The 15677-nt window shown below is 32.8% G+C and overlaps 4 protein-coding genes across 9 annotated transcripts; 2 read left to right on the top strand and 2 right to left on the bottom strand.

Annotated features, from left to right (window-relative positions):
• Positions 1-9: 9 nt before the first annotated feature.
• LOC131674588 (uncharacterized) lies at positions 10-2686 on the bottom strand. Of its 3 annotated transcripts, none has more exons than XM_058953342.1 (6): positions 2505-2686; positions 2120-2429; positions 1775-2024; positions 1619-1694; positions 978-1116; positions 10-902 (listed from the first exon to the last, which is right to left on the bottom strand). In XM_058953342.1, the coding sequence occupies exons 2-6, from the start codon at positions 2284-2286 to the stop codon at positions 788-790; spliced, it is 747 nt and encodes a 248-aa protein (XP_058809325.1). In that variant the 5' UTR covers positions 2287-2429; positions 2505-2686; the 3' UTR covers positions 10-787. The 3 variants fall into 3 exon arrangements, with proteins under 3 accessions (XP_058809325.1, XP_058809324.1, XP_058809326.1); XM_058953341.1 differs by having other exon boundaries at positions 10-894; positions 982-1116; XM_058953343.1 differs by lacking the exons at positions 10-902; positions 978-1116 and adding an exon at positions 1190-1542.
• Positions 2687-3104: 418 nt separating this feature from the next.
• On the top strand, positions 3105-10457 carry LOC131674591 (nuclear pore membrane glycoprotein 210). Of its 2 annotated transcripts, none has more exons than XM_058953345.1 (14): positions 3105-3285; positions 3558-4191; positions 4272-4570; positions 4633-4923; positions 4994-6166; positions 6238-7362; positions 7444-7897; positions 7972-8307; positions 8381-8855; positions 8916-9157; positions 9230-9379; positions 9453-9579; positions 9655-9711; positions 9795-10457. In XM_058953345.1, exons 1-14 carry the CDS (start codon positions 3107-3109, stop codon positions 9980-9982), a joined length of 5730 nt encoding a protein of 1909 aa, XP_058809328.1. In that variant the 5' UTR covers positions 3105-3106; the 3' UTR covers positions 9983-10457. The 2 variants fall into 2 exon arrangements, with proteins under 2 accessions (XP_058809328.1, XP_058809329.1); XM_058953346.1 differs by lacking the exon at positions 3105-3285 and having other exon boundaries at positions 3858-3903; positions 3980-4191.
• Positions 10458-10823: 366 nt separating this feature from the next.
• LOC131674592 (translocon-associated protein subunit beta) lies at positions 10824-13398 on the bottom strand. Of its 3 annotated transcripts, none has more exons than XM_058953350.1 (5): positions 13276-13398; positions 12196-12328; positions 11611-11758; positions 11178-11492; positions 10824-11056 (listed from the first exon to the last, which is right to left on the bottom strand). In XM_058953350.1, the coding sequence occupies exons 3-5, from the start codon at positions 11755-11757 to the stop codon at positions 10940-10942; spliced, it is 579 nt and encodes a 192-aa protein (XP_058809333.1). In that variant the 5' UTR covers position 11758; positions 12196-12328; positions 13276-13398; the 3' UTR covers positions 10824-10939. The 3 variants fall into 3 exon arrangements, with proteins under 3 accessions (XP_058809333.1, XP_058809332.1, XP_058809331.1); XM_058953349.1 differs by having other exon boundaries at positions 12196-12370; positions 13276-13384; XM_058953348.1 differs by having other exon boundaries at positions 12196-12370; positions 13123-13336.
• Positions 13399-14309: 911 nt separating this feature from the next.
• Positions 14310-15517, top strand: LOC131674590 (BLOC-1-related complex subunit 8 homolog). Its single transcript, XM_058953344.1, has 2 exons — positions 14310-14577; positions 14657-15517. The coding sequence occupies exons 1-2, from the start codon at positions 14520-14522 to the stop codon at positions 15106-15108; spliced, it is 510 nt and encodes a 169-aa protein (XP_058809327.1). The 5' UTR covers positions 14310-14519; the 3' UTR covers positions 15109-15517.
• The last annotated feature ends 160 nt before the right edge of the window (positions 15518-15677 follow it).

Genomic DNA, 15677 nt, shown 5'->3' with positions numbered 1-15677 from the left:
GATAAAAGCTCCTCACAAAAGTTTACAAAAAAGTTTTTATGTAAATTTCATCTGCATTCAAATGAGTATTATGACGAATCAAATTTTAAGAAGAAATAATCAAAATAAAATTATCAATTTTTGTAAATTGTATTTTGCGACATTTCAAGGCATTATTGTGTATTGACAATATGAAATACTTTCTCACGTCCTAAGTATGTTCAAATAATTTGCACAATATTATTATTCAAGATAATTTGAGTAAATGCAGCGACTATCATGCGTGAGAATGTCAGCAATAATAATTGTACGCCATGGGAACAACCTGTAGAATATAGGCTAAAATACGAAAAACAATTTATAATGTATGTTTTTCTGTTAAATTATCGCAGCAAATCAAATATACAGAATGGCATGTAAAATTCTTACAATCTATTTATTTGTTCTCTACCTTATTTCAGAATATAACAATAATTAAAAAATGATAACATTCTCCAAAGCTTAAAAAATGTCATATCTGATTTTCATTTTTGGTGCAATACTTAACATAATCAAATTCCTGTTACAAATTGTCTCAGTCTTTCAATAATTACATTAGAATATTCTTCTACAAAATTTGACTTTTTTCATTCTATGCATCATTTAACGCTTACACTGATTCGTCATTTAACGCACTTTGTGCGATTCAATTAATTGACTTATCATACAATAGAAACTTTACAATACTCAGAAAAACCAATTTTTTACAATATTTCTGTGATTGTTTTAAGTGATATTGAATTGTAATAGCTAGTACCTATGTAACTTACTATTTTTTGGTTTTGCGTACACTTTTAACATTTATGTCAGAGATTAATTTCATACTCAAACCTGGATCTACTACGTTGGCAGCATCATTAACTTCTGCTGCATTATCTAGATAAAAAAAATATTATTATAAATGAGGATTTTAATGAACTATGAAGTAATTTATCGAAAGAAAAATTCAATTTACAAACTTACTGTTGTCAGTATCTTGTAAATCTTGATTTAGAGGCTCTAAATTTTCTGCATTTGGAGGTGCATTCATCTGTGGATTTGGAGGTGCTCCATCTATAGACGTCTTATTATCTGGCTTGGACTTTTCTAGGATTCTAACTGGAAATCATTTCAATTTTTTTAAGATATTTTACAAATAAAAGATTGAAGGTATAACACTTTTATAGCTGATTGTGTTTATTTTAGATTTCTTTTGTATAAAAAATATTCAAAAATTTTAACTTTAAGTAGAATATAGCTAATACTCCATCTAGAAAATGAGTTATCATTATCTAGTGAAGAAAACAACAGTATTAATAATACTTCTAATAGAGTATCTCATAAATACTAATAAGTATAAAATAATTTATGATTTTTTTAGTTTTGTCACTGAAAATTGAGGAGCCAGACGCTTTGCTCCAGGTGGATCCTGTGGTAAGATAGGGATACCATGAAATTGTAAGCCTTCCTGTCCCTTTGCAAAAATTTCAACTGCTGATCTTTTAACTGGACCCAACTGAGCCTTGTTTATAACTGTATTACTTGCTAAATCAGCAAGTGCAACAAGTTTTTGCAGGTTTAATTTTATGACAACGCTAAATTACTTTCAATCAATACTCACTAATAGGTAATATTGGAGTTTGTTTCTGTGGAGGAGCATTTATTGTGAGTTTCAGTTTTTCTATCTCACTCTTTGCCTGAAATGAAGTGAGATGACATTAAGTAGATATAATTTGTAATTTGATAAAGGAAAACTTATAAATTGAACAAATATTACTTGTTTGATTTCATCTTTGAGCTTTTCATTTTGCTCTTCTAACATTTGTTTATCTATTCTTAATGTTTCAAGTGTAGCAGTTTTTGTAACATCAAGCTGTTTGTGGGATTTTAACTCTTCATTGCATGTAGATAAGTTTTCATTAACTTGTGATAGTTTGACATGAGTTGTTCTGGCATCATCAGTACAATCTTTTAATTGTTTTTCATATATACCTCGTTGTGTTACACATTGATCTCTTTCCTCGACACTATAGAACCAGTCCATTTTATTTTACCAATCATAAAAAGATATAATATGTTCTACAATATAGTATTGACAAGAGGGTAGTTAAAACCTATTTACCTTATTTTAATCTGTTCATTCAATTCATCAATTTGCCTAAGAAGCTCCAAGTTAGTAGAAGATAAAGTCCACCAGTTGCAAACCATCATAATACAGGCAATGAGAAGACCTCCAACAAGAAGGGGAGGACAACGTCCTCCTCCCATTCTCATACTGTCTATACTCATTCTACAAATACTACTCAATTTACTATTCTATCTTTTGCATTCAAAAATGAATCAAATTCATACTTGAATAGATGCAATGATGAGATATTACTACGAATTACACGTTTAATGTAAATTATTTGATATCAACATTAAGTATTCACCTAAAAACAAATTTGTATAAATAAAAATTTCGGTTTCAGAGTGGCATTTTATAACAGAAATACCGTAATATTTACCTTTATAGATAAAATTTCAGTCAATTAATAATATTAGTCAAAAATAATATAGATAAAAAATTAATATTATTAAACATAAAACAGCTAAATGGAACGATAACACTTTTGATAGTTGACGCGGCACTTTCGATCGAGCAGCAATATAGATATTTGGTTCTTACGAGTACGAGCCGTTCGGGATATCCGGGCAGAGGCTGGCAATGAGAGTACTCTTAGTCTCATCACAAAAAGTTTTTTTGTTATAAGGTTTGCCACAATGCTACAGTTGGCAGGATTCAATGGCTGCCCCGCTGATATTCAAATGTTAATTTGCAATCATATTAATAAACATTTTTCCAAATAGTATAATCTAAAAGGTAAATATGCATTAACGAATTCAACTTAACAATGTTACAAATTTATATTATATAATTGGAATAGTTATATTTGTCAAAGTAACTGAAATTCCGGCCTATAGGTGCTGATAAAAGACGGACGACAGAGAAGAGCAAGTAACGAACTGTTGAGTAGTGTGACCAGAGTGAGACAGTACTAGTGAGAGACAGAGTGAACGGACATCTGTGGACAACCGCCGTTTAGCTAAACACATGTAGGCCGTGATTATGGCGGGATCGCGAAAATTATCAAAAATATATTATATTACGGTGCTATTTGTGCTATTTTTTACTTCACCTTTTGCGGAGGCTGATCGGCTCAATGTGCCTCGAGTTTTACTTCCAATATTCAATGATTTTCCTGTAAATTTTACACTCGAAGTTACCGAAGGTGGCTGTTATAAGTGGTAAGTATTTACTTGATTTTTGAAATAAAAATATTGTCATTTCACTTATAACGAAATTATAACTTATCACTGCTCATTCTGTCGTTCCTGAATCATTTACTATGTAGCGACATTTTTTATAAAATTCGTTAAGCGTTGATATAACCTAACTATTGTATTAAATGCTTGATTTCTTAATATAATTTATTAACATGAAAAAATCCTAGTTGAAATAAATTGTTAGATTCGTTTTCTTATGAGACAATTCAAACAAATTTTAATGTTATTTGAAGGACTACATCTCGTGATGACGTAGTACGTTTGATACCAATAGATGAGGATTATGACCAATCATGTTCTGTGAAAGTAGTAGTTCAAACAGTTACCAGAGATCCGCAAAGAAAAACAGCTATTGTTTTTGCAGAAGATGTGAATACAGGACATTTTTTAAGATGTGATCTCATAGTAGATGTGATATTCTCATTAAATATAGTGACCACTACAAGAGAACTTTTTATTGAGGAAGCCCCAGAAGCATTTGAAGTACGTGGATATGATGAACAAGGAAATGAGTTTACTACTTTAGCTGGAGTTGAATTTGACTGGGTGATAGGAAACATTGACAAGAAAGGCACACAAGTCAGTAATTTGCCAAATAATGTACTTCGTTTTATGACTTTCCAAGAATCTCCATATGAAACGCCACATGATGTAGAAGTACTTGATGTCATGGGTAAAACTGGAAATGTTATTCTGCTGGAAGGAGTAAAAACTGGAACTACAAAAGTTTCTGTGAAGCTGATGTATCCTGAATATAAACATGTAGCTCCTGTAGAAGTGGAACTAATTGTTGTTGCTAATCTGATTATCATACCATCAGATGTAACAATAATGCCATTTGATAGTTTTACCTACAGAATAGTACAGGTATGTTATTTAACTTGCATTTATTTTTGAATTTCTGTGTAGGCAGTTTAATAATTGGAAATATTAAATGTTTAATCTAGGTACATCAAGGACGAATGGAAGAAATACATATCCCAACAAGTCAATACTATCTTGAAGCTGAAAATCCACAAATTTTAGAAATTAATAATGCCAGGGCTGGCGCTTATGCCCTAATAAATGGAAAAACAAAAGTTCTTTTACATGATAAAAATGTTCATGAGGAATATGGCACGATTCTACCTTCTGGCTCAGTAACTGTCAAAGATGTATCGTACATAACTATTGCTGCTTTACCTCATAGAGGTCGTTCACTTATTATGGGTTACACACATGAACTTATTGTTGAAATGTTTGATAGGTAAACATCATTAAAATTTTTTTAATTTATGATAAATATTCATAGACATATTACCTTTTTAGCAAAGACCACAAATTCTACATTGGTGAAGGAGTTGAAGTGACTATGAAAATCAATGATGTTTACTTTGATAAGAAATTAACTACACCAAATGGAACTCATGTAGTTGCAATACCAATATTCACAGGAACAACTACTGTAGAAGCTACTCTCCATGGAGTTATCAACAAAAAAGGAAAAAAAATTCCTATTGTTCCAGAACTTTATACAAGAGCCGAATTTGTTATTCATTCACCAGTTAGTGTATCGCCGAAAATTCTAGCTTTGCCATGGGATCCTAAAGTCAAAACGAGGTAAAATAAATTTGTTCTTGACTTTTTAAAATTCTCATTAACTTGTTTATACAATTTAATTTGCGAATAGGTACGACGTCGCTTTAAAAGCTAGTGGTGGTGACGGATCATATAGTTGGAGTAGTCGTCAACCATCAGTAGTAAGTGTTTCCCAAAATGGAGCTTTGAAAATACTGCAAAAAGGAACAGCAGATATAACAGTATCACTAGTTCGAAATGTTCACAATAGAGACTCCGCCAAGGTCCACGTTTTAGTACCATCGAAGTTAGAAATTATTCAATATCACATGGAAGCAGCTGTAGGAGAAATTATCTATCTGCATATCGTTTTGTACGGTGAATTATATGATGGATATGAAACTCGTTTAATTCCTTTTAACGATTGTCAAGATCTCTCTTTCGAAGTGGACATTCCTGGCGGAAATTTTGTTGAAACTGATAGTGATTCTATTGAGCCAGTCAGTATTGCTTGTGCTACAGTTGCAATTGTTAGTCAAGAGGTTGGAGTATCAAAAGTCTCTGTCACCTATGGGCGAAATCTTACCGACAATGTAACAGTCTCTGCTTATGAACCACTTGTCGTAGTTCATCCTATTAAAGCGGAAACTCTCTTGGCAGTTGGCTCATCACGAAACATCATCTTTAAAGGAGGACCACGGCCTTGGGTTGATTCAACTTATGGTTACCAAAGAGAAGCTCACGTTACTGACAACAACATAATTGAAGTGTCAGAGTTTGAGCCGAATTACGAAGATGAAATTTCCGTATTTAAAGTTTTATGTAAATCGCTTGGAGAAGCACGATTGACGTTCACCGTATACAACGAGCCAATATTCCCATCATGCAAAGGTGGAGAAGCAGTTGCTCACGTGAGAGTTATCTGCGCTAAACCTCGTTACATCTACCTACAACCAGAATTCAAAGACGGAGAGAATTGTCCCGTGAGTCACGATACTGAGAGAATAGTTGCCCACAGTGAAGAGGCTTTGCGATTACTTGTAATTGTTAAAGACGAAGATGGTCGTCGTTTTGATAACATTACAAGTTTAAGTATTGATTGGAACATCAAACCATCTACTAGCGCTGCCGTTGAAATTTTGATCGGTAGTTTGGAGGAGACGTTCACTCATTATGAAATTCCATTGCCGAAAAATCATTATCAACAGGTCACCCCAAAAAAGTACACTGATTCTCTGACTTTAAAAGCCAAAGTATCTGGCTATCTTAAAAATGTTCTTTTACGGTAAATTTACTGTTCTATAAAATTTCATATAATTTTATAATAACATATTAAATTTTTTTATGCTATTTTAGGTATAAAATAACACCGGAATACCCACCATTTCCCGTTGAAAGCGATAAGGGATCTTTATCGACTCCGTCAATCGAAGCCAGTGTCAACATTTTCCTAGTTAATGATACCTCGATCTACCCTCAAAGACTGAAAATTCTTAACGATCCCAACAGCAAATACTATCTTCAAGTCAGCCAAGGTTCAGGCTTCTATGATCTAATTCTTAGCAATGATGAAGTGGCCGATGTTCGCTATGTTGAAGCTACAAGAACAATAAGTGTAATACCAAGAAAGTCTGGTACATTAAGAATCCAGCTTGTTGATCTTTGCTTGTCGTCAAGACCTGCAGAAGTTGAAATCGAAGTACAACAGCTTGCAAGTCTTGAAGTTGAAAGTGTCAATAAAGTTGAGAAAGGAAAACATATCGTCGCGAAACTGAGGTTGTATGACACTAACGGATTCTTGATGATGCTACCTGCACTGGAAGCTTTGGATGTGAAAATTGAAACTGAGAATGGGTATATCGATGTGAAAAGATTATCGAGCAAGGAGCAAGGTAGTCCACCATTCGATAGGATTCTTTATATGATCCATGGTTTGGAAGAAGGAGAAGCTCAACTCGTATTCAGTAGTGGAATAGGTACCAACGAAGTCAGAAGCGAGACAGCCATTATTCAAGTATTCCCTCCACTTCAGGTCTTACCGAAGAATTTAACTACTCTCGTTGGCACGATCTACCAAATCTCGACTATTGGCGGACCCAAAAACGCTGAGATAGAGTTTTCTACTGCGGACAAGGATATTCTAGAAATTGATAGTACTGGAGTTATCGAAGGTAAAACTACCGGAGAAACGACCATTTTTGCCAAGGCAGTAGGAGAAGACTCGAAAGGCAAGAAGGTGGTTTTCTCGCAAGATCTTGCTGAAGTAAAAGTTATTTTACTCGAAGGAATAAAAATCGTCGTTCCCACCGTCAGATTAAAAGTTGGAGCTCTTATACCTGTTTGGGCTTTTGGAATTCCTGATCATCTTACTCCCTTGATTATTGGTTCCATGAAATCACCTTTAGTATTTTCGTGGTCGACCAGCGATTCAGAACTCATATCCTTGCATAATATGTATGAAGGAACAGGAATCAATGTTAGGTGAGACGTAAAAAGAATTCATGTATTTATGTATTTTGTTAAGTTCTTTTATCAATAATAAAATATTATAATTTTCTTTAGATATCAAAATGAAGTAACATTAAGAGCCAAAGCCAAAAATCCTGGAGTGGCTTCCATCATTCTTGCTGCAACAACACCATGTAACGTTCTTGGTGGCTGTCGAAATCAGCCCAGTTTCAGTTCTTCAGTTAAAATTGAAATCTTTGAAGAGCTAAAATTGGTGAATAAAGATACGTTGTCAGAGTCATTAGTTATTGTGATGGCACCAAATTCGTCAATCAAATTACAAACTAATCGTGATAAGTTTGGCATTTCTACCTATAAAGTATCATCGAGCAGTCAGTCAGGAATTGGAGAATCTGATGATCAGAATGCTTTGACTTTTGTATCTGATATTATCACTGTGGACAAGAATGGTTTGTTAAAGTCCGGAGATAATTACGGACATGGTATAGTCACTATCACAAACATCGAGGCTTATAGTTCAAAACAAACACTAACTATTGCAGTTTACGTAAGTTTTAACTGTTTTTTTATTACCGCTTGATCACAATCTGTTAAATTTTTTAACGAATTTGGACTTTATAGATTAAACCAATTCATTACGTGATGCTCTCCTTAAAATCAAATGTTCGCATCCGAACCGGCGAAGAATTAACTATGTTACCAAAAGGTATGAGCTTGGACTACGTGCTCGAATGCTATGATTCCGTGGGATCTAAATTTCACGCAGCTGACATAAACTTCAAGACTTTATCTAGCCGTACTGATTTAGTTACCTTTACTCTCAATGAAGAGAATACTTTTAATGCTAAGTTTATTGAAAACGGAGAGCTCATAGCTAAAATTTACAGTGAGAAATATCCTAACATGATGTTTGACTATGTGCACATGAGTATTGGAGACGTTCTTTTTCCAACAAAGGTATATAGAAAGTGAATAAAATACCGTTAAAAGGTACGTTTTACTTTTATTAATAAATATTGTTTAATTTCAGAGTGTCTTAACAGTCGGAGACGTAGCCTGCTTTTCAATGCCTCTCCTCTCATCGGACGGCGAACTTGGCTATTGGCAATCTTCCGCACCTGAAGTCCTTTACGTTGACCCAATTACAGGCATCGGTCGAGCTAGGAGCCCTGGAAGCGCTGTAGTGAAACATAGCATCGCTACACATCTGCGCGACGAAGTAGAAGTAACCGTTCACCCAATAGCCAAACTCACACTTGTTCCTCTCAAAGGCAAGAACGTAACTGGCACCGAAGTATTTAGCGTGCCTTTAATACTCAAAAGCAAGCACGAAACTATCAAGGAGAACAACATTCTATCAAGAGGTTTGGGTGGTTGCCGAACTCTTTCTTCCTTTGTTTTGAGTCATTATCCGTTCATCTGTATGGTGCAGTTTTCACCGCTGCACTCGTCTGTTGGTATTAAGGATATGTTTTATGCTAAACCACGATTCGATATTGTAACTGGTAAGTTTTCTTTCTTTATTTGAGAAGTGTTGAACGAGACATTTATGCTATTTTTTTTAGGTTTCTACTACTGCGATATTATCCCAATGGGACTTCCATCAGTCATGACAAGTACCTTAGAAACTAGACTTAGAATAAATGCGTTGAGTCGTGATATTGAGGGAACACCTATTGAAGTATCATATCTTCCACCTATGTATATTCCCACAAGGGAAATCATATTCTTAAGTTCATTAGGTCAAGAAATACCCACTGCTACTCTAGACATTTATGGCCTTCCACATGTTTTAGATCGTATAATTGTAAGTTGTTTTCGTTTGCTTTTAAGTTTCCTACTTAAATTTCATTATATTTATAAAAATAAATTATTGTAGATTGAAACACCAGAAGAAGTCAGCATAGGTGCTCGACAGCTTTTGACAAAGAATCTGGCACAATACAAGTTGACGTTAACGCAAAATCAAGATGAGATCCAGGGTCGTAAGATTATCATTACAAATGAACTCACAAGACAGAATGTTACGGTAAGAATAATCAATTACACTTTAACAATGTATACGTCGAAAGAAATTGTAATTTAATGTGATATTTTTTCAGCTTTTGATACGAGTACCTAAGTACGATCAGTTCCCACGAATTTCCGGTATCCATTGGGTCGATTACATGTACTTCCATAGATATACCTTAGGAACTTTGGTTATTCTTTCAATTTCATTCTTCCATTGTAAGTTACTTCGTGATATTAATAATGCCTTTGTATCTCTTAAAAACAATCTGATTATGTTTATCTTCTTTATAGTCTGGAAAAATAGGATGGCTAATGTTGATATGTCGGTCAAGAACAAAAATGTTTTTGGTAAAGTATTTCTTTTACATTAATTGTTACACTTTCACTATATTTCAAGATTGAGATACTCATAAGGAAACTATTGTTTACAGCTGAAAAATGTCCACCACCTTTGAATAAGAAAAGTCCTGGAGGACCTACAATGAATAGCACTTCTAACCCGACGAGTCCAGGAAGTCCTGGTTCGCCGTTAAGACCGTTTTCTGCATTCGAACCTGTCTACGGAGATCCAAGAGGTTTTTTCACACCGAACGCTCGACGAAATCGAACTGTGCTGTAATTATACACTAGATAATATCATTGAAAGTGACGAATTTTCAGATCTTTTACCGATGTTTTCAAGACTAATGCTTTTCTAATCAATATTTTTTACGGGTAATGCTCTGAAATTTACAAGAGCGAAAAACTAATAGTTATTTTGTGACGTACATAATATTTATTAAGGACAGATCAAAGTGTATAAAGTGTAATTATTATTAGTGCGTTAGCATTTACAAGGATAAGTATAGTCAATTATTTACTATAACGAATCATATCCTATAACTGGATAACGTTAGTTTAAAATTGGTAATAATTTTCTTACTCTCAATATTATGTTTTTCCTATAATGTTCCTGTTTAATTCAATCAATCTTTATATTTTGAGAAATCTAATCGATTTTATTTAAGGTTTGACAAAGTCAGTGCATACCCGATCCACTACATGAAGAAAGTAAATTTCGAAATATATATTTTTTGGACCTTCTTGTTGTCAGTTATAAAAAGCCATACTTAAATAATTCAATATAATGAATTATTTTACTAATTTATATTTTCAAACAAAACTAGAGAATTTTGTTATGCAGCTTAATCATATGTAGTCATATAGAAACAATAAAATTTTATTTTCTCTTTCTATGTATTTATAAAATATACAATTATAATTTTAGTTTGACTTTATATAATAAGCATTTATTACATGTGATCTATAAATGACTCAAACTATTAGTGAAGAAAGTGGTTACAAGATATTTGTAAGAAGCAAATTAATGTAATATTTTTTATGTAAATACGCTTTCTCTAATATAAGAAATATGTTAGGTGCGTGATGAACAAGGAGCTTTTTTTTAATAAAGTCTTTGAATTAAATATTCATAAATAAAATTTATTACAAAATTCGAAGTATACAACAGAACAGTCGCACCTCTCACAATCACGCAAATTAAGTTTTTGTATTCTTCTAATTAAAAATCTCAGCACTAGTGTTTCTTTGAATTTTTAGACAGCTTCTCATACTTGCGTTTGCTGGAGAACCACAAGAAAAATGGAATTGCTAAAGATGGTAAAGTCATGACAGCAAATGCAAGCCAATCAACCTAGGAAAAAAAATTTTAAATTAGAAAATTATTTTTTTAGGCTAAAATTAATCAAAGTAAGTCTGATTATTGAAAAAATACATTAATTTTAAAAAATAAAGTATTTAAAAGTATTGCTTACTACATGGGAAGAGAATTGCTTGTCAAACTCTTTGTACGAAACAAAGTATGCAACACCAGGTTCACTACTAGCAGCAATTTGAAGCTTGGGAACATCATCTTTCCTCTTGTATAGCACTTCAGCAGAAGTAAAGTTGAAGTAACCAGCTTTCCTTGGCCTTACAACAACAGTATGGGTAACATTAGTGTTAGGAGGAACTCGATCAATTCTGGCATTCAGTTCTCCACTGACATGGGCAAAGTTATCAGGATCGAAAGAATTATCAGTGATATCAACTTCCAAAGCAGCGGAGCTCCCAACATTGTACACAGTGTACTAAAAAAGGCACCAAATGAGTGATATGGGTATCAATGCATTTAAATCATAAAAATATTTATCATGTTTTAATATTTATGAATCATTATATCATTTTAAATTTTATCTTATCATTCACCTTGATAATTACATCCTTATTTTCAACAAGATACTTGTTGTGGATGTTTTTGTGGACTAGTAGTCGAGCACCCTCATTGAGCTCTTCTTCTCCACAAACTGCAACTAGTACTGCTGCTGCAATACATATTAGGAACTGAAGCTTCATTCTGAAAAACAAAATGAAAATAAAAATTATAAAAAGAATCTGATATCAATTATTTGTCACTAATACACAAAAAAATGTAGAATGGAAAAATTTAAAGCATTTGATCCAAATTATTAAGTAGCAAATTAAACAAATTTAATCCTATTCATCAGACAAAAATTATTAAATAACATTGAATGACATTTTGAATAAGTGTTTAAATACATAAAAAACAATATATTCATTTAAGAAATCTATTTAATCCTCAGCGTATGTTTAATTACACGAGCGTCATTTACAGGTTGTACTAGCTTTGCGTATATTAGAAGGAATTCTTGAATATTGCACTAAGTAATTAATACGATATCCTACAATTATTTAGGAACTAAATTCAATCTTCAGTTAATCATGAAGTACAATAAACTAACTTCTACCGACTGTAATTAAAAACATACTTACCTGACTTATAACAACTGGTCAACCTACGATTGAACCGGGACAAATGGTCGAGAGTTGCGACAACGGCTGTGCAGTCTGGTTTCAGACTCGTTGCGTGTAGCATGCGGCGCTTGCTTGGAACATCAGCGCTTGACTTGTGCCACGTATGTGTATATATATATGTATTTCGATATTTCTATGAAACGTGACATATTATGGATGAAGGAACTCAGCGATAAATCAGAAGTAGTCATTCCAAAAAAATTATCGGAAAACTGCGCGTCGTTAGTAAGGATAGGAAAATCGATTATTAATCTCGTGCAATTTCATTTTAATTAATAAAAAAAATGACAAAGTTGTTAGCCCATAGATTATCGATAATTGTATCTGCGTGACATTTATATACTGTTTCTACATACATAAACTTGCTCAATCGTTAGCAAAAATCACGTGAAGTTTATCTATCCAATCAAAATATTATTATAAAAATCGGTTAAAGAATAAATATTATTTCTCAGTATAGCGATACATGCACCAGAAAGATCAGTCGGTAACATAGATCTGTACACTTATATTATTGTAAATATATATATATATATATATATATATATAATGTACAGATATATGTTACCGACTGATCTATCAGGTGTGTATATATATATGACTGTAGTGAGAAATAATATTTATTCTTTAACGGATGGTTGTAATAATAATTTAAATAGAAAAACTGCGTGATATTTTTGCTAACAATTGAACGGGTTTATTTCTGTAAAAACTTTATTAAAACTCTATGCAGATACAGTTATCGATGATCTGTGAGTGATCAACTTTGATAATTTTTTTATCAATGAAAATGAAATTGCGCGAAGTTATAAATAACTTTTCCTATCTTCGTTAACTACGCGCAGTTTTTCTATAATTTTTTTCGGTCGATTTTCGTTAACTTACTGCTGAGTTCCTGCGATCCGTAAAGTTTAAAATCTAAATTATTTTCGATAAATGAGTATCGATTGGAACAATCAATGTTAGGTCAACTTATTTTGTCAAGTTGTGCCTCCGCAATTTGTCAAAGTTAAGTTTAGTTAAGATCTTTGAGGGTACCTTTAGCGTTATGCAGCTTTTATAACACAACCATGTGAATATTTTTTAATGATTTTAGGCTGTCTCGTATCCCGTTTGTCGTTGGCAGTTGCAATGTGGAACGGAGCGAGAGATCGAGAAAAGGTTACACGAATGCGAGCTATAGCTAAGCTAAGCACCAAAGCTCACACTCGTGAGTCCGAGCGAACACTCTGAGCGTATGAGGCAGGTGTATATCGGTTGTCGAGAGCCTCACTGATGAGTACAGCTGGTAACACCGGGACGAAATGCTTCTGCCTTATATCAACCACTTTCTTCTTCCTATCTCACAACTTTTGAGCCGCTATATATATGCGGGCTTCCGGCTTATATATATATTCAAAGAGCTATTAGGACTTTGTATATTAACATGTCTAATTAAATTTTAGAGTGTAAAAATTACAATAAAACTATTTTCAGTTGGTAAAATTTAAGGTAAAGCTAAAAACATATTTTTTTCTTAAAAAATAAAAGATTTTCCTGTAAAATTTATCAGTATTACAATCGCACAAAAAACATAGTATTATTCAAATTCTACAAGGATATAAATTAGTTTTATGTATTTTTTAGATGGTACAAATTAAGAAGAAGGCATTCATAGATTTTCTTTTTTTTAAATCGTATATTTTTCTGCTGGAAGATAGATTTTCCGACGCGCATGCGCAGTAATACGTTAATTTGAATTGCTAATCTACCCTACGAAAATCTTTTTTTTCTCTATTTTTAGAGAGGGTACAAATTCCAAAAAAGCATTTTTCTTATGGTACAAATTAAAATGAAACTAGTGGTATTTTTTTCTTTTAAGATATCTATCATTTTTCTGCCAGGAGTATAAGTTTTCCGAAATATCGTTTTTTTCGCTTTTTTTTAACATTTTGGGGGGGTACAAATTCCAAAAAAGCAATTTTCGAATTAAGACAAAGCTAATGTTATATTTTTTTTTTTTTTAAATCAATCATTTTTCTGCCAGGGTCGTTTCGATACGAAACCGCTACAATTCAGTCGATACTCGCAGATCAGCTGTTTTTAACTTCTTACAATTTGATTCTTTTTTTATTCCTAGTTTTGAAGGTGAATTTAATTTGATCAATTCTCGGTGCAGTTATCTAATGAAGAATTGCAATAATAGAAATATATTTTTGTTGAAAGAACGTGAAGACGTAGAAATTATATTGGATTACACGAATTTCTTTAAGTGTTGATGTTTATAAACAATAATTGTAAATATGGCTACAGCTAAGGTGTACCAGCCAGATCAAGAATTGGAGACTAAAGTCAAAAAAGGTCTGTGCCAAATTTTTATTTTTAAAATTACAAATCTGAAAAGGGTGAAGTTGAGGTTATATAGTTTAAATATTTACAGCTACAGAGAGAATTTCAGAAAATATGCACATAGTAGCCAATGAACCATCTTTAGCATTCTATAGACTGCAAGAACATGTTCGAAAAGCCTTACCACCAATGGTGGAGAAACGGGTTGAAGTATTTGCTCTCAGGCAGCAACTACAGGGTCACACTTATGATGTTGAGTATGCACTCAGTGCTATTAGAGGAATGGAAGGGGCTACAAAGAGTTTCAATAATACTTTAGAACTATTGAAGAATGCTATTTTTTATAAACAGCAAATAAAATATGAAGAGCAACGTCGCAAAAAAGCTGAAGGCAACAAAGACTCTATGTACAAGAGGCTTTCAGCACATATTCCTACCCTTCCTGAAGATCTCTCCGATGTTGTTAGAGAAACTGCTAATCGTGTTGAGTCTATGATGAATCATGCAAGGCATTCCAATACAGAAGTTCAACGAACTAATTAACATTAGAATTGAATCTTATAATTTAAGTGCAGTCTCAACTTAGTCAAGCATTTTATGTTTGAATTATTTATTATTATAGTTTCACGATGATCTGTAAATAGCTTTTTATTATGTTATATAATTCTTATTTCGAAGTTGAGTGATGATTTTAAGAGGCTAAAGTTATTGTAAATATTTTTCATGTAGTTAAATGCTTCTATTTATATGTTAAAACGAAATAAAATTTATTTATTAAAAAAATATTTGTTATAAAAACCACTAATTATCCGCGTTGCCTCGCAATCTTTCGCTAACACACAATTGCACCTATATGAATTTCCAATTTTTCAGTGAAAAGTGAAAAAAATTTACGCGTTACATGAATTGCGCATCAATCAATATCAAAAGTATTCTTTTGTAATTCCATTGCCTTTCCTAATATGTTGTTCTTACTAAATTGACTTACTAAGAGCCCATTGATTTAAAAATATAAAGTTTCCCCGAAAGCGACTACTACGACCCTCCGTGCGACAAAATTTCCCTACATTAGTTAGCACTTCCGAGTGTCAGTGTAGACTAGCGTAGGTGCG

The sequence above is a fragment of the Phymastichus coffea genome, unplaced genomic scaffold (genome assembly GCF_024137745.1).
Source record: "Phymastichus coffea isolate CEN01 unplaced genomic scaffold, Cenicafe_Pcof_1.1 PCOF00262, whole genome shotgun sequence".
Lineage (NCBI taxonomy): Eukaryota > Metazoa > Arthropoda > Insecta > Hymenoptera > Eulophidae > Phymastichus > Phymastichus coffea.
This window is presented reverse-complemented; position numbering and strand designations above follow the sequence as displayed.

Coding starts and splice junctions, on each gene's coding strand:
- LOC131674588 (XM_058953342.1), bottom strand. CDS start 2,286: ATGAGTATAGACAGTATGAGAATGGGAGGAGGACGTTGTCCTCCCCTT. Junction 1,117..1,618: donor AACTCCAATATTACCTATTA/GTGAGTATTGAT, acceptor AATGATTTCCAG/TTAGAATCCTAGAAAAGTCC. Junction 903..977: donor CAAGATACTGACAACAGTAA/GTTTGTAAATTG, acceptor ATAATATTTTTT/TTATCTAGATAATGCAGCAG.
- LOC131674591 (XM_058953345.1), top strand. CDS start 3,107: ATGGCGGGATCGCGAAAATTATCAAAAATATATTATATTACGGTGCTA. Junction 6,167..6,237: donor CTTAAAAATGTTCTTTTACG/GTAAATTTACTG, acceptor ATGCTATTTTAG/GTATAAAATAACACCGGAAT. Junction 9,580..9,654: donor TTCAATTTCATTCTTCCATT/GTAAGTTACTTC, acceptor TCTTCTTTATAG/TCTGGAAAAATAGGATGGCT.
- LOC131674592 (XM_058953350.1), bottom strand. CDS start 11,757: ATGAAGCTTCAGTTCCTAATATGTATTGCAGCAGCAGTACTAGTTGCA. Junction 11,493..11,610: donor ATAAGGATGTAATTATCAAG/GTGAATGATAAG, acceptor TGCCTTTTTTAG/TACACTGTGTACAATGTTGG. Junction 11,057..11,177: donor AGCAATTCTCTTCCCATGTA/GTAAGCAATACT, acceptor TTTTTTTCCTAG/GTTGATTGGCTTGCATTTGC.
- LOC131674590 (XM_058953344.1), top strand. CDS start 14,520: ATGGCTACAGCTAAGGTGTACCAGCCAGATCAAGAATTGGAGACTAAA. Junction 14,578..14,656: donor GGAGACTAAAGTCAAAAAAG/GTCTGTGCCAAA, acceptor AAATATTTACAG/CTACAGAGAGAATTTCAGAA.